Below are 15,533 nucleotides of genomic sequence, written 5' to 3'. Positions count from 1 at the left end.
CTTGGTCTTAGGATCAGGAGTTGCTCAATTATTTTGGTGACCCAAAGCAGATACGGGCCCTATTACAAAAATCATTGTTATAAACACTCTTCCTTTACCTAAACTTGGATTGATGAACTAATAAGTCGAATCAACTAACGAACTAATAAGCTTCCAAAAGGAATAAATTTAGCAGTCTTTAGCAATTTAGCATAACCTTTTAATGATTTAGTAGATATATTACTAATAAACATAAATTAAGTCTTCGGTGCTAAAATGCAACATGCTTTTAGTAGCAAAAATCCGAAACGAAACATGCTTTAGGTACCTAATATTTCCTTTTGGTGCAAAATGTTTTGCCATTTCTACTTCCTTTTGGTGCAACGAATGCTTTGTTTCTTCGAAAGTTTCAAAGGTTAATTGCAAACCCAAAAAATTGTTTATTGTTACCATGATTTAGTATTAACCAGTTTAGTATAAGGGGGTGTTTGGGTGAGCCTTTAAAACTTGCTTATTTGCTATTTGTTTGTTGAAAAGCAAAAGGTGTTTGGTAAAGCAATTCCAAAAGCTTCAAAATTATGAAGCTTTTCAAAACATGCCTTTGCTTTTCAAAAAGCAAATAAGCAAAAAAACAAATCTAAAAGCTCATTCAAACACCCCGTAAATCAAGTTCTTATTTCCTTTTGACTTCTTTAAGTGTTGATATTCTCTTCAATGACAACTGTCGGAACATCCTTAGTAGAAGATCCATACTTTCAGTAGAAACAATCGACTTCCACTTACAAGACATTCGGAACATCCTTTGTTGCTAATGATTGTTTCCAATGCTCAATCCGTGTGAAATGATCATCAATGTCTACTCTTACCCCCACTTTAGCAGTGCCTAATTTCTTCTTTCATGTTTCACAGTTTTGTTTTCAACCTGTATGTTTATGAGCAATGCATAGACTGTATTTTATTTTGTGTGTTCATCACTAAGACAATTTCATACTCGGCTATTACTCGCCAATCACCATTGTAGTTCTCCCCTCTATGGTAGTTCCTCCTAAAAGATATAAGTGTTGAAGTTGCATGTCAAAGCATAATGATGAATACAAAACGTGTATTAAAATTACGATCATTATGCAATAGTTACATATATTCGAGGAGATAGTAAACTTGATCGGTAAACCATATCTTAGAGTTACTCGCAACTCTCAAATTTCTCACTTTCACTATTTTTGGAAACTGCGAGGCTATCATTGGTTTCATTTGCAACACAAAACAAAGAAACCGCTCATCATGATACTAGCTCATCATTGTTAAATTTGCCTTTGAACCCACTTAGATATTATTTTTAACAACATTGACGCCACCCCCGGGATCACCAAGTACTAGATCTTGTTTGGTATACTTTCTCCTTGGTTAAAATTATGACAATGAACGGAAACAACAATTTGAAGTAATCCATGGTGTAACCCATCCCTCTTACCAAGGTTTTCTAGGTAAAAACAACCACACTCCGCAAGGAAAAGCATAGTTGGACCTTAACCCAGAGTTCTAGATGAATGAATAGAGGCTTAGAGCCCCAGATGGAACAACGGCACGTTGAAGAGCGAATGAAGCATATTCAAGCTCGCATATCCTCACCCCCCATCTCCCATGACAGGAGGTTAGATGTTATACTTAGGCCATGAGAATCCCGGGCATGTCGGGAGTTGAAGCGCTATAGAGGGAAGTCGTGGTCAAAAAAGACTACTTTTGTATGAACATGTGAATTTCTTGTACTCACTCAAAGATTTGCTTGGCAATCTCAAATTATAGGAATATCAGTTTTAGGACCCACACGTTCTGACGGGACTGTTATACCAAAAGAAAAGGTTACATGAAAAACGTTAAACCAGGTGCACGTATTAAGGCATGTAACTTTCAAAATCTATGCCAAAGCATGAAATATTACGGTAGAAAAATAACTACGTCGAAACGGAGAAAAAAAAAAAGAGGAGAAATATTATTCAAGGGAAGAAACCTTAAGTACATAAGCACACAATGAAGGCTTGTACATATGATTTAAATACTTGTACGTAGAGATTAAAAATAAATAAAACTAGTATTTCGACCCCCCGCAACAAATAAATAAAACTAGTATTTCGACCCCCCGCGTTGCGGGGGGTTGTGAAACCGATAATGAGTGTGAAAACAAAGGTAACGTTTGTATACATAAGTCAAATTTGATAACTTTAGGCTCAAATCATATTCGTGGTTGCAAGGCTAGTTTCGGTTTGTCATAGTACTTTCATATGCTTCTGCTTATGCTTTGGTCTGATCATTTGTTTGGTCTCGGATTTCATTTGTAGATCAAATTCAGAAGCTTCCATGTCAAGGTCTTTTGGTAGTGTCTAGAACCTGGAATGTATGGTCATTTGGTAATATGTTAAAATTGAATAATAAATAGGTCAACAAATTTGTCCAAATAAATGGATCAAATCTATTTATATTTTTATCTATTCATTTCCCACTTTTGAGAGAAACACAACTGGATTTGAGGAATTTCAAATAACATGTTAAACGGGCCACTTCAGTTCAGTTAAAACAGTAACCAAATAAATATAAAGAGTTACAAAAATATTTCCATAATGTAAAGAGACTACCTTTCTTAGATCTGTGGCGGGCTCACTACGCATGAAATTTGCAGCAGTCAATGGAATCCCATTTCGGTATTGATATAAAGCTGCAATTTTCTGTACATACTCCGTGAATTGAGTTCTTGACATACGAAATGGTAAAATGATAACATCTGCAACGAAAGTTTGACCCGGACCAAATGAGTACTTTCGACCCAAACCAAAATCTCAAATTCAGCAGTACATTTTTTTGCACCAATATTTGTTTTTGACCCGCTAACAAACATAGCAAATCCCGTGTTATGTGCCATAAACATCCAATTTTGACTATTTAAAGTCGAACAAAGCCAAAGCAGCAAGTAGTTATGTTCTATATTAATTAGTAAATCAAAAATACTTTCGGCCTAACCAAAGTATAATAAAACTCGAATTGTAGATCAGATCTTCGTTATGGTAGCAACATACGTTACCATTCCAAATAACGAAGCGCCATCATCGCCTCGACAAAGGATTCAAGCGAGAATCGAAGAATAACATAAATCATTAGTCGCCATAGAGTCATGATTTTGGGCAAACTTTAAGATTGCCAGTTCTGGATTTCCCATGTTTCAAAACACCCCATAAAAATTCAACAATCATAACAACTTTTGAGGCAAAATAACCAATCCTAGGTAAGAAGTCGCTGACTATAGAAAATTAGAAATGGTTCAAAACATATTAGTAGCAAGCCACTGGTAAACAACCAACCACCACCACGGCCAAACTATAAACAAAATCAATATTAAAAGAAACAGTAAGAGGCCACCGGACCACCGCCACTTAAGGTTTCGAAAAAGAACCCGGCAACAGTGTTGGTCAACAACGGTCCGTGAAATTGTCTTCGATGTGAACAATGGTAGCCAAATAGCAAACTCTTGGGACCTTGTGCTAGCACCATATCTGATACGAAATTTGGGTTAGTGTCAGTATTCTGTGCGCTTATGAAACAGGGGACAACTGTGAGATTAGTGCTTATACGTCACATCATAGTCGGTGGACCAAGAGAAGATAATTGCGATGTTCTGAACCAAGAGAAGACAATTGTGATCAAACATCGCTGATAGAATCCAACAAGTCTTGGTAGCAATGCGAGCCGAAAAGCATGTTGCCTCTTGTAGCATTACCCAACAAGATTCGAGTACCGAAAATGCACAACATCCAATGGTGGATCAATAATCAGGACATCACATCTAGCCTGTTACACATTACCATTTCATGATCACTATATTGTTAGGTTTTGAGTTGTACACAAAACAACAATTGTGTATGCATTCATTTTACATTCAAGGGACCAAAGCCCCAAAAGGAAATAGTTAAGGGTTAAATGCATTAGGTACATTGTTTAGATGTAATCTTAAATAATTGGCAAAACAAACACACTCGGATTAAACGACTTTCCCATAATCATAACCAGATACATCAACTATGTTGACTAACTCTTCTTGCCTCAACAACATAATGCGTGATCCACCAACTTGTTCAACCAAAATAGTAGCAGTCGCAATTAAAGATGGTGGGCGGGGAAAAGGGGAAGGAGAGGGGGGAGGGGTACAAGAATGTTATTTAAGTACACACGCAAACTCATTTACTCTATTGTTTTCATTGATGTTAAATCTCGTTTGAAGCTGACGAGTCAAGAGTGAAAATTCAACCCTTGTTGAATCCATTCATTCCATTTATTGAAACAAACGTTAAAATTAACAAAATTCAATAGTTCCATTCATTCTATTCTCCCAACAAAATCTGTTACACTCATCGATGCTCCAAAATAAATTTATCACTAGTAAAAACTAGTAAGGCATTCGCGTTAGATAATAAGTGAAGGTTATCATAGAGTTACCAAAATGGTTAAAAGAAAATAATCATTGTCAACAAATATATGGTGAAATCATTACCTTCCAACTTTAATTTACAACAGAACCGCAATTAGCGCTTACTAATAATCTCAAATAGCATGGCTAAGCAGATCTTGAACCGCATTTACAGAATCAAAAGAATATAAAACATACAAATAACTCAAGACTTTGAACAACCAATCCTTGTCTTAAACCACATTTAGGATGTAATAGAAACTCGCAAATAACTCTAGAAAACAAACAACCAATCCTGGAACCCCTCAATTTGTATCATCATTACAAGTGGTTCTGCGTAACACCAAGTTCGCATTTGGCTTTTGATATATTATTTAACAAATATTTACAAATACAAGGACACATTTATACAAACAAGGTCATAACATAATTTAGATTTCATATCTTAATAAACAAACAGCACCTTATCCCATATGAAAGAAATTACACAAGCAAAAATACACACACTTATCAAGTTAACCACTTTATGAAAGCATATAAAAGTATATAAAAGCAGCAAATCTGAATATCAAAGGTTAACATCTGATAAAAAATAATTCACATATACTGCAGCAGCTAAAAAATAAGCACATACTAACAAGTCTTATACACCTTTCATGTAGAAAAAGGTATAATAATATCTAAAGCATAATACTAGCAAAAAGAAAGAAAAACTCAAGACAGATAGCAGCAACAGTCGAAATATCGACCAATCAGCAATCACCATAACCATTTAAACCACTCGAAGCAGTCCAACAAGCTCTCATACACCTGGATACCACATTTAACTCAAATCCATCATTCAACAATCTACCAACATAACAAACATTATCACCAATATATGCATCCAAACAAAAGAATGTGCAATTACTGAGCAGTCCTTGCAGCTTTTTAAAAATTGTAACCGACAAAAAGTGAAAATAGCTTTTAGATAAATTATAATATAACTTACTCAAAAACACATTGTAATCATACACACAAAAAATTAACCAAGATAAAGAAAAACATGACCATAAAATCTCGAAATAAAAATTTGTTAATTTTGGTGTATTTGGTTTAAGAATTTTTAGAACAAACAACTTTCATTTAAAAATTTTAATAAATTAAAACAGATGCACAATATTGTGCAATCAGTTATTGGGTATCATTCAAGTAAAAAGTGAATCGCCTAAAGTTCTAAAACAACCAAACATTATTCAGTTTCAAAAACATCATTCAGGTGATAGACACGTTGACACGCCTGAAAAAAAAAAGCAAAAACAGTTTTTGTGTGATCACACACCAACTAAAATCACATAAAATAATAAGTATCCAAAAAAAATCAGCAACAGATGAGAAACCCATTTTGCCCCTAAAACAAAAGGGCAACAAATATCATATAAAACAATTACTGCTGCATTATTGCAAACAAATAGACTCAAAAATGATACAAGCCAACTGCACTAGCAAAATCACAATGTATTTGTGCACCATACCAACCATGATGCAATCCTACCTTTCTCAAGAACACAAAAATCACAAAAAAAATACTAGCAAAAAAAGAACAAACTGGTCACCAGTAATGCAAACATGCAATAGTATACTGTATTAGCACATCCTCAGCCACGCTTAAGTTCTTACCCAAACAAGAAATTTAACAAAAGTGACTCGTTAACAATGCATGATCGTAGCATATAGCATACAATTTCCAAAAACAATATAGAGAACGACATTCAACAAATTATTATTCTTTTAACAATAAAAAGAACAACTTTCCTAAAGAGATAAAGATGACGTTAGGTGACACCTATTACCATATTGAACATTGTAAAACTCAGCAATTTGTAAACTTGTCTTATGATATAAAATACAGGTGTAATTGTTTAGAAAACTAACTTCACCTACCAAAAATTAGCATGGTATAAAGCATCAGCCCAAGGATGACCACTAATGCAAGTAACACGCAATTAATAGACTTGCCTTAATAATGCAAAAATAAAAAATAAATAATATTATTAATACCTCAATAGTAAGGGGGTCCACCATGATACATCGGGCCGGGAGGACCTCTCGGTCCAGGTGGCGGCGGCTGGTGCATTTGAGTCGGATAAGCTGAAGACAAACCATAACCACCACCATCAGGGTACCCTCCACCTGAACTCGGTGGCATTCTATTCATAGAAGACCCGTAACTGTTTACCCCAGGATAATCCCCACCTCCGTAATGTGATCCACTGCCGTACCCACCACTATTATAACCGCCACTACCATAACCGCCGCCACTACCGACACCAAACGAAGGTGGCCCTTGATTCCCATAGCCACCACCACCACTAACCGGAGGTACTGATGAATTCATTGGTGGATTCTGATGTGGCAGAGGCCGCCCGCTTGAATAACCGCCATATGTTGGTAAACTTCCTGTAATCCACCATTAGCATAAAACTATCACTTCAAAGATATATCTAAGGGCTTAGACATTAAAACATAACAATTGAGCAATCATACCATAACCGGTGTTCATAGACCCCGGCATCGGAGGCGGAGCACCATCACCATGTCCCGTCGGCACCTGCGTCCCAACCCCACCCGGTTTCCCCTTCTTCCCATCCGTCGCCATCTTACACATCACCTGACTCCCATCAATATTCTTAATCGGATCCATCAACGAGTTCCTCGCACCCTCCTCACTCTTATAAACAAAAAACGCAAACCCTTTCGTCTTCCCCGACTGCTTATCGAATCCCAACGGGCCTTCCTCAATCTCCCCGTAACTCGAAAAATGACTCAACAACCTCTCACTCGATATCTCAAACGGCACATTCCCCACGTAAATCTTCCGCATCGACACGTCAACATTCCCCGACTCCCGGGCAGCGGCCAATTGCGCAACGGTGATCCTCCCGTCAATTTTCTTACTAGGATCCTTTAACGCCAGTATCGCACCGTCTATATGCTTAAAAGTGACGAACCCGTATCCTTTCGATTTACCCGTGGTCTTATCGGTTATCACGATCGCCTCATCGAGTTCTCCGTACACCGAAAAGACAGACCTTAGCTTCTCCGAGGTTGTCTCCCAGCCGATACCTCGTACGAAGAGTTTACGTTGTACTGGGTCGGAATCGGCGATTGAGCGGACGGAGTCCAACACGGCCACGTCACGGACCATGACGGTTTGAAGGACGTCTAGAAGCTGGTCTTTGGTGAAGGGTTCGAGGATTTTGCGGGCGTCTTGTGGGGTGAGAGTGAGTGACGGCTGTACGGCGACGGTGTTGGTGGTGGTGGTGGTTTCGGTGGTGGTGTATGGGAGGACGACGTTGTCTTCGGTTTTGCGTTTCTTTGAGACTTCCATGGTTGGGTGGAGAAGTGTAAACCCTAGAAACCCTAATGTGATAGGGATCGAAGATGGTATATGTTTGTTTTTGCTTTGGGTGAACGCTATATGTTGTTTGTGTTTATTTTTGTAAAAAATTGTTATATTTATCTAAGAGAAATCTGCATTTTGTCTCTCTGGTTTATATCCATATTTGATGGGTTTATTTTGAAAAAGATTTTGTGAAGTTTGGGTCCCTGTGTTTCTCCGACGGGTTCCTCTGACTCCTACCGTCAGTTGACCCGTCGTTGACCCGTTAAAAAAAAAGAAATTACTTTATTACCCCTGATTCCTTTATAACTAATCGATATACCCTCTTTCCCTTTATGTTACCATCTCCGGCGATTCTCTCAACCCTGTAATATTTCATTATCCGGCGACCCGGTTGACGGATGTCTCAATCCAAGTCAAGTCAATTCTCCTCGGGTTCATCTTCCAAGCCTTGCCGTGCAGATGAGCTTTGTGTGAGATGTTCATGTGGTGCCGCGACATGTTACCGGATATCCAGGACCGATGCAAACCCGGGGCGTCGATTCTTGTGCTGTGTAAGTTTTAATTACTCACGAATTAGGTTTTTAGTCTGTTAATCGATGATGATTTGGTCTGTCGTGTTGCTTAGGTCAATTTTAGGGGTAATTAATCTGTGAATTGTGAATCGAATTAGGGTTGTTTGTTTGTTGATATATTTAGTCCGTTATAGAAGGGGAGTTGTGGATGGCTAAAATGGGCTGATGATCCCACATGCCCTAGTTGTGAAAAGGTAATTCAAGCAATGGTGAAGATGATGAACAAGAAAGATGATTTTGCAAGAATTAAAACCAAAGAAGTAACAAGCTTGAAGATGTTGCTAGGAATTAGTTGGTTATTGTTCTTTGTTTATGTTTGGGTTTATTGATTAGTTGTTAACATTGTATTTTTTGGATAATGTAATCTTTGTTGTTGTTATTGTAGTTTATGTTAAATGTTTAGAGTTTCTTGTTTCATATATTTACTTTAAATTTGTGTTTCACATTATCAGTCATGTTGCAGCCATGATGAAACTGAGAATGTTGAGTTAGGGAAGGATGATCAGAATGTTGAGTTAGGGAAGGATGATCAGAATGTTGAGTTAGGGAAGGATGATCAGAATGTTCAGTTTGACCAAGACAAAAGTCAAATGGAAGACAAGGAATATCAATTGGGTGAAGATGAGTTGATGGCTTATTTAGTGCAAGAAGATGAGTTATTTAGAACAAGTGAAGAACATGAAATGTATCATGGTGATGATTATGACCCTGAGGTTGTGAAAGCAGCTTTCAAGTACACCAGTGAGCCGGAAGAAGATTACTATCATGATCCATATGAAGACGATCCAGTGTTGGACTCTGACTGGTCAAATGATGATTGTCATTGGAAGTAACATTGTAGTTGGTTTCTAGTATTGTTTGCATTTGAATTGTACTTTAATTTGACATGATTAAATCTATTGTAATGTTTGCATTATTTGCCTACATGCTACTAGTTTTAAAAGCATTAAACAAAATACTGTCAAAATAGCATACAAACCATCATGTCCCAAATCAAACATAGCATACAAACCATCATGTCCCAAATCAAACACACATGCTACAAGTCTTAAATTGTTTCAAACACAAACCATGACATGGTACCAGAAAGTTCAAACAAAAGTCTTAAATAGTCTCAAACACACACCATCAATCTAACTCAAACACAACTTTATGGTTGACATCACTATTGTTGAATTGGTGCCCTGCAAGTTCTGATGTTGTGTCTAACCTCCACATCTTCCACAACTTTTTTCATGCCCCAACCTGGTAAGCCTTCCTCCTGCAGAAAACACTTCCTGAACCTCTTCAATCTTCCTCTTCCTCTTCTTGCTAGCTGCCAATTTCTTCTTCTCACCCAGTGCCTTCTTCCTGCTCTTCTTCGGTCTGCCAATCTGTGTATGATGTTTAGGAGGAGTTATTATTGTTGGGCAATTTAAGGGTGTCCACATATCAGGGCCTGGTATGGGCCTGATTTGGTGATTATACACCTTCTTCCAAGTGTCTAACTAGTAAGCTTCATCAACCCACTTCTCCAATGGACCGACATACATGTTGTTTTCTATCATGTTATATAGGGCTGCCACAGCATGTTTGCATGGCATACCTGTCAAGTCCCATCTCCTGCATGTGCAAGTTCTATCCCCCACATTCACCACACATTGGCTTCTCAGACTTTTAACCTATGAACATATTTGCATATTAACAAAAGATTGATTGTAATATCATAGTCATGCAAATTTTCATACCTGGTAAGTCACATCATCAACCATCATAACCCTCAATTTGCTTGCTTCTGTTTGGATTTCATCCTATGCTTTTGTTGCTTGCGGTGTTAATGGGCCCCTTGCAGTGGCTTGCATCTTCTTCACAGTCACTATCCTCATGGTCAAATACTCTCTAATATACTCCAAGCATGTATTGATCGGCTTGTCTCTTGCTCCAACAAGTTGCTTGTTGTAAGGCCTCGTTCCCGGTAGCCCTACTTTAGCGTCGGATTTACTCATAAACACAGTTCTACAAATCAGAGTTTATTAAAACTTTTTGCGGAATATAAAACATCAATCATTTGTTACAAAACATTAAATCTTTTCTTTGATACCAAAACCCAAAACATTATATTTAAAACATATTTTCTTCTATCTTCACATGCCAGCCGTTCAATCCATGCCATGTGCCATCCTCATGCTAACTCTTCCATCTGATCACCTGCGTGCATACTAAAAGTCAGCTACGCTATGTGAGTTCTAGTTAATCAAGCAACTTAACATACAACCACTATAGGCATTTATATACGTGTCCGAAGACGCATAGTCCACTGACTAACCTGTTACTGCTTAACCACTTAATTACCCCTACAGATTAGCCACTTATGCCCCTTTGTGCTACTTTAATAACGAATAACGTTATGCCACTTTGCCACTTTAATAACGAAGTCACGTATAGGCTTACCCTACCACGTACTATCGTCATGCCACTAACACTCTTGCTAGACCCTTGCCACTTCTATCACACCCTACTTCTACTTGTCTACAACACATTTATATCATCACGTCATTTATATAATAATCAAGTTACATCACAACATTTATATACACACTAATAACCACTTGGGGATCATTACCGAATGACGGTACGCGCAATATCCGAAGATCGTTCGCACACCGACTAACCTTTCCTGTCTACGCGTGCAATATCTGAAGATCGTTCACGCACCAACAGACAGCCAATCATAACATATATAAATATATCACATCAAACATTAAAGCATACACTTACCACTTAAGGTAAGTGTATTCACACTTCACATCGAGTATGCACACAGCCCCGAAAACATAACAAGGAATGGGGCTAGAAACTCACCTGAACTCGATTAACAGTTACTCCTTCCTCAGCTGCGCGCAACTAACTGTATAACAATTACACACATCAATTAACTATTACTATCCATATCACGTTTCTAGTCTATTCACAACCCTCAACGAACGGGGGTCCGGGGGCAGCGCCCCTGGCAGCGGGGTCTAGGGGAGGCAGCCCCTAGCAGGGTCCAAGGAGCAGAGCCCCTGGCTGGGGTCGAGTTGCCAGGTCAGCTTGGAAAAATTTTATTTCTATTAATTATCTTATCACATTTCCCACTAAGATTTTAAATTATTATTTTAATCACCATCACATTTTCCATAACGAATTAAGTGTAATTCGTTATCAGATCACACTTTAATTCACTATCCAAATCACAATCTGATTCGTTATCTTTCCTTAGTTGATTCATTAATCTAGTTCGTCATCTTCCATAACGAATTGGACCTTGTTAACGAACTGAACTTTTAACAAACTGAACCCTTAACGAACTGGGGGTTCATTCGTCATCCTTGGCTTAACGAATGGACATAACGAATTAAGGGTAATTTGTTATCTTCCCCTAACGAACTGGCATAACGAATTACGGCTAGTTCGTCTCCCTTCCGCTAACGAATTAGGTTTAGGTCAGAGAATGTCAGAACATTCTCTGACATTTGCCTATCCTCGTACCAGCCAACTCCGGCGCCGCCTTTCCGGCGCCGCCGTTGCCGGAAAAACGTGAATCTCGCCGGAAAAGCGAGATCTCACTCGTTTGGCCACCGTTTTCACCGTTTTTCGTCCCGTTCGATCCAAATCTGAGCTAGGGTGATCCCTAAGCTCATCTTAGGTTCGATTTATACCCGATTCCACCCGGATCTCGTGACTTCAACGGTTTAACGGTGTCGGCTCGTTGTTTCGCAACTAGATCTAACGGTTTGGATCTCTACAACAACATACTATCATTACCTCGGGTCGGAAATCGGTTCTCCTTCTTCTTCTTCTTGGTTCCGGCTTAGAGAGAGAGAGCTAAGTGTGTGTTTTGGGTGGTGTATGAAGTATGAGAAATGAATGATAATTGGGTAATTAAGGCTTTTATAATTATGGATCATGGGCTTAAGCCCATGGTCTCATCCTTCCTTCCTTCATGACCCAAGTCCATAATCCATATCCATTAACCAACACTAGCCCGACCCATACTAGCTCCTACTCTATTTTATTATTTCCCCGCTTAACCGAGTAAACTTTCCCGCCAATATTAAATAATACAATTAATATTATTTTAGAAATTTCGGGATGTTACACTTGTTGAAAGATTTTCACAAAGGCTGTTCAGCAACTTATCACTTTTTGCCCTTCCTGAAAAATGTGATCTTGACCATCTTGCTGCAGGGATCTCACTAAGCCAGAGAAACATATCAAGATTTGTTTTCTTAATCTCCTCCATTGCCATGTTGAAGTAGGGGACAGAAGTGGCCGATGCTGCCCTATAAAACAAGCCTTTATACAAATCTCCCCTCCATGTTTGCCTCAAGTTCTCATAGATGTGTCTACAACAAAACCGATGTTCTGTCATAGGGAAAACACTCTCAACTGCTTGAATAAGTCCCTACAACAGTCAAATCACCATAATTAGTGTACATGAGTTAGCTTATTACAAATATATCCTACGTGTACATACCTTTTGTCGGTCACTTATGAAAGTAAAATTGGCATCATGAGGCAAGTCAAGATCATCTCCAAGGAGATCTAAGAACCATTTCCATGAGTCTGTGCATTCGGCTTCCACTATTGCAAAGGCAACATGATACAAGCAATTGTTATCGTCCGTCCCGACAGCAGTTAAAATCTGTCCGGGGTATTTCCCTTTCATAAAACAACCATCCAACCCAAGAAGTTCTCTACCAAGTAATTTAAATCCTTTAACCAAAGCAGCATAACACACATATATCCTTCTAAATTGCCTTGTTTTAAGGTTAGGGTTAGCACATGGTTCAACATCTAATTTAATGGTACTACCTGGGTTTGCTTTAAAAAGCTCATCAATATAGGATCTGAGGTGGGTGTATTGTTTGGTGTGTTCACCATCCTTCCTTTGCAAAGCTATTGTCTTTGCTCTTCTCATCTTGGATTCAGAAAGTTGTACTTGATGCATCTGCTAGAATTTGGCCTTCAATTCGTTGGCAGATAAGTTGGGGGTGGTTTGTAGCTCAACCTCAATCTCTTTAGCAATAGTAGACATTGTGTACAAACCAATTGTTCTACTTCTGAGACAGTCATGTTTTCTTGGAATGGCCTTCACACACCAATTATCCTCAACAGATTGTCTTGAGATGTGCATCGTCCAAGGGCAAGTGGGTTTCATTTCCCTTTTTTTACCTTCAACTTTTCCTGACTTGACACATTTGACCCCTCACCAGCAACCAAATTAGGATTGGTCCCCAAACAAATCACCCTAAACCTTAAAGGATCATTCTTCTTGATATACAAATCCCTTCTAGCATGAATAGCATAACTCTTAACCATTTCATTCAATGTTTCCTTTAATGGTATTAACTGACCAACATAAAATGGACACTCATCATCATTATTCCTTTCCTTCCCCTTGAACTTTCTTAACATACTATTCAACACACTCAAGCGCTCATCATCAGAGCTCTCATAGGTATTTATGCAAGGATTTAAACCATCATCATCACTAATATGATCAGCTGCTGCTTCTACCACATCAAAATCTACAATAGCTTTATACAACCTCATGTCAACTTCTACATCCTCCAAGGGTGTTTGAAAGGCAGCCGTATACTCAGGATCACTTTCATCTGATCGATCACTATCATAACTGTCATCATCTTCCTCACTAGAACTATTTTCAGCACTCTCTTCATCAACACTTTCACCACCCACTTCATCAACACTTTCACCACCCACTTCATCAACACTTTCACCACTCACTTCATGGACACTTTGACCACTCACTTGATGAACACTTTCAAAACCAAAACCAGGTACAAATCCAGAATCATAGACCACAATTTCAGTACCACTAGTCCTGCCATGTTCTACAAAAATCTCAACAATGTGAGTACCTATACCATCACTACCTCTAATCATATCACAAACATCTTGAAAATGATAATCTTCAACCAACGGCTTTAAACCCAAGTCCAAACTAATACACGGATATTTGTAATGAAAACAACAAGCTGTACCACAACCATATTGTAACTTACAAAGTATTCAAGAAACAAACTTTTACAAAATTCAGAAACTTGAACTTCATCAACGTAAGTGATCTTCCCCCCTTCGTATCTTCGCTGCCCCTCGGTAGCGAAATACCCTCGATGGAAAAGTTTTATGGTGAACGCATGTGAATAATTTTCACCTATAACAACATTCAACCCGTTAACAACACACAAGTAAATAAAACAAAAATTTTGAACAAACACTAACACCTTACCATATAGGTCGTACGGGTCACAATACTCATTGTCCGGCCTAATAGAATACGAGGTCGACATTGCGATGTGTGCAGGTGATGTTTAATTTTAACGGTGATCGGAAAAATTAGGGGTTCAATGTTCGAACGGTTGGTTTGTATTTGGGTGTTTGGGAAAAAAACCCTAAATCGGGGGTTTTATTGAATCAGGGGTGTGTAAATAGATAAAAGACTATATTACCCTTCGACATTAACGGTCAACGACGGGTCAACTGACGGTAGGAGTCAGAGGAACCCGCCGGAGAAACAAAGGGGCCCAAACTTTGCAAAATCTTTTTCAGGGGTAAACCCATCGAATGTGGATATAAACCAGGGAGACAAAATGCAGATTTCTCTTTATCTAAATATAAATATAAATATAAATGTAAAGAGTAAATTGTCATTTTCGTCCTTATTGTTTAATAAATAATGTGAATTTAGTCCAATAAGTTTATTTTTTACATATGGACCCTTCACGTTTCTCAGTTCTTATCAATTACATCCAAATCACTAACCTCGTTATATTGATCGTTAAGTCATGGGTAGACATGTCTTTTCACTCTTTTTTTATTATAATACTTATTTCAGTGAACTACGGTTTACGTCCTTTTGGTTTGTCCAAATCAGCGGTTTTAGATCAATAGTTTCAAGTTTGCAATTTTCATCCTTGTAGTTTCATTTCACTTGCAATTAAACTCGAATGTATTAATTTCGTTAAGTCTGGTCGTTAACCCATTTGTGTGCCTCTCACGTGACGACCAGTTTTGTTGTTTTTTTACCCAAATAAACCTCAGTCCTAATTCGCAAGCCCCCCCCCCCTCGCGCGAGGGGTTGGGGTGTATTTGGGGAAAA

The 15,533-nt window shown here is 38.3% G+C and overlaps 2 protein-coding genes across 2 annotated transcripts; both read right to left on the bottom strand.

Moving 5' to 3' along the window:
- Positions 1–5,112: 5,112 nt before the first annotated feature.
- Positions 5,113–7,802, bottom strand: LOC143586278 (UBP1-associated protein 2C-like). Its single transcript, XM_077067856.1, has 3 exons — positions 6,959–7,802; positions 6,473–6,871; positions 5,113–5,242 (listed from the first exon to the last, which is right to left on the bottom strand). Exons 1-2 carry the CDS (start codon positions 7,800–7,802, stop codon positions 6,474–6,476), a joined length of 1,242 nt encoding a protein of 413 aa, XP_076923971.1. The 3' UTR covers positions 5,113–5,242; position 6,473.
- A 1,792-nt stretch (positions 7,803–9,594) lies between these two features.
- LOC143586280 (uncharacterized) lies at positions 9,595–14,434 on the bottom strand. Its single transcript, XM_077067858.1, has 3 exons — positions 13,727–14,434; positions 12,507–12,641; positions 9,595–9,762 (listed from the first exon to the last, which is right to left on the bottom strand). The coding sequence occupies exons 1-3, from the start codon at positions 14,315–14,317 to the stop codon at positions 9,595–9,597; spliced, it is 894 nt and encodes a 297-aa protein (XP_076923973.1). The 5' UTR covers positions 14,318–14,434.
- Between the last annotated feature and the right edge of the window lie 1,099 nt (positions 14,435–15,533).

This window comes from Bidens hawaiensis, unplaced genomic scaffold (assembly GCF_021521415.1).
Source record: "Bidens hawaiensis isolate Kalapana, Puna unplaced genomic scaffold, B.hawaiensis_p1.1 tig00034602_1, whole genome shotgun sequence".
Taxonomy (NCBI): domain Eukaryota; kingdom Viridiplantae; phylum Streptophyta; class Magnoliopsida; order Asterales; family Asteraceae; genus Bidens; species Bidens hawaiensis.
The sequence above is the reverse complement of the archived record's forward strand: the minus strand, read 5'-3'. Positions and strand labels throughout refer to the sequence as shown.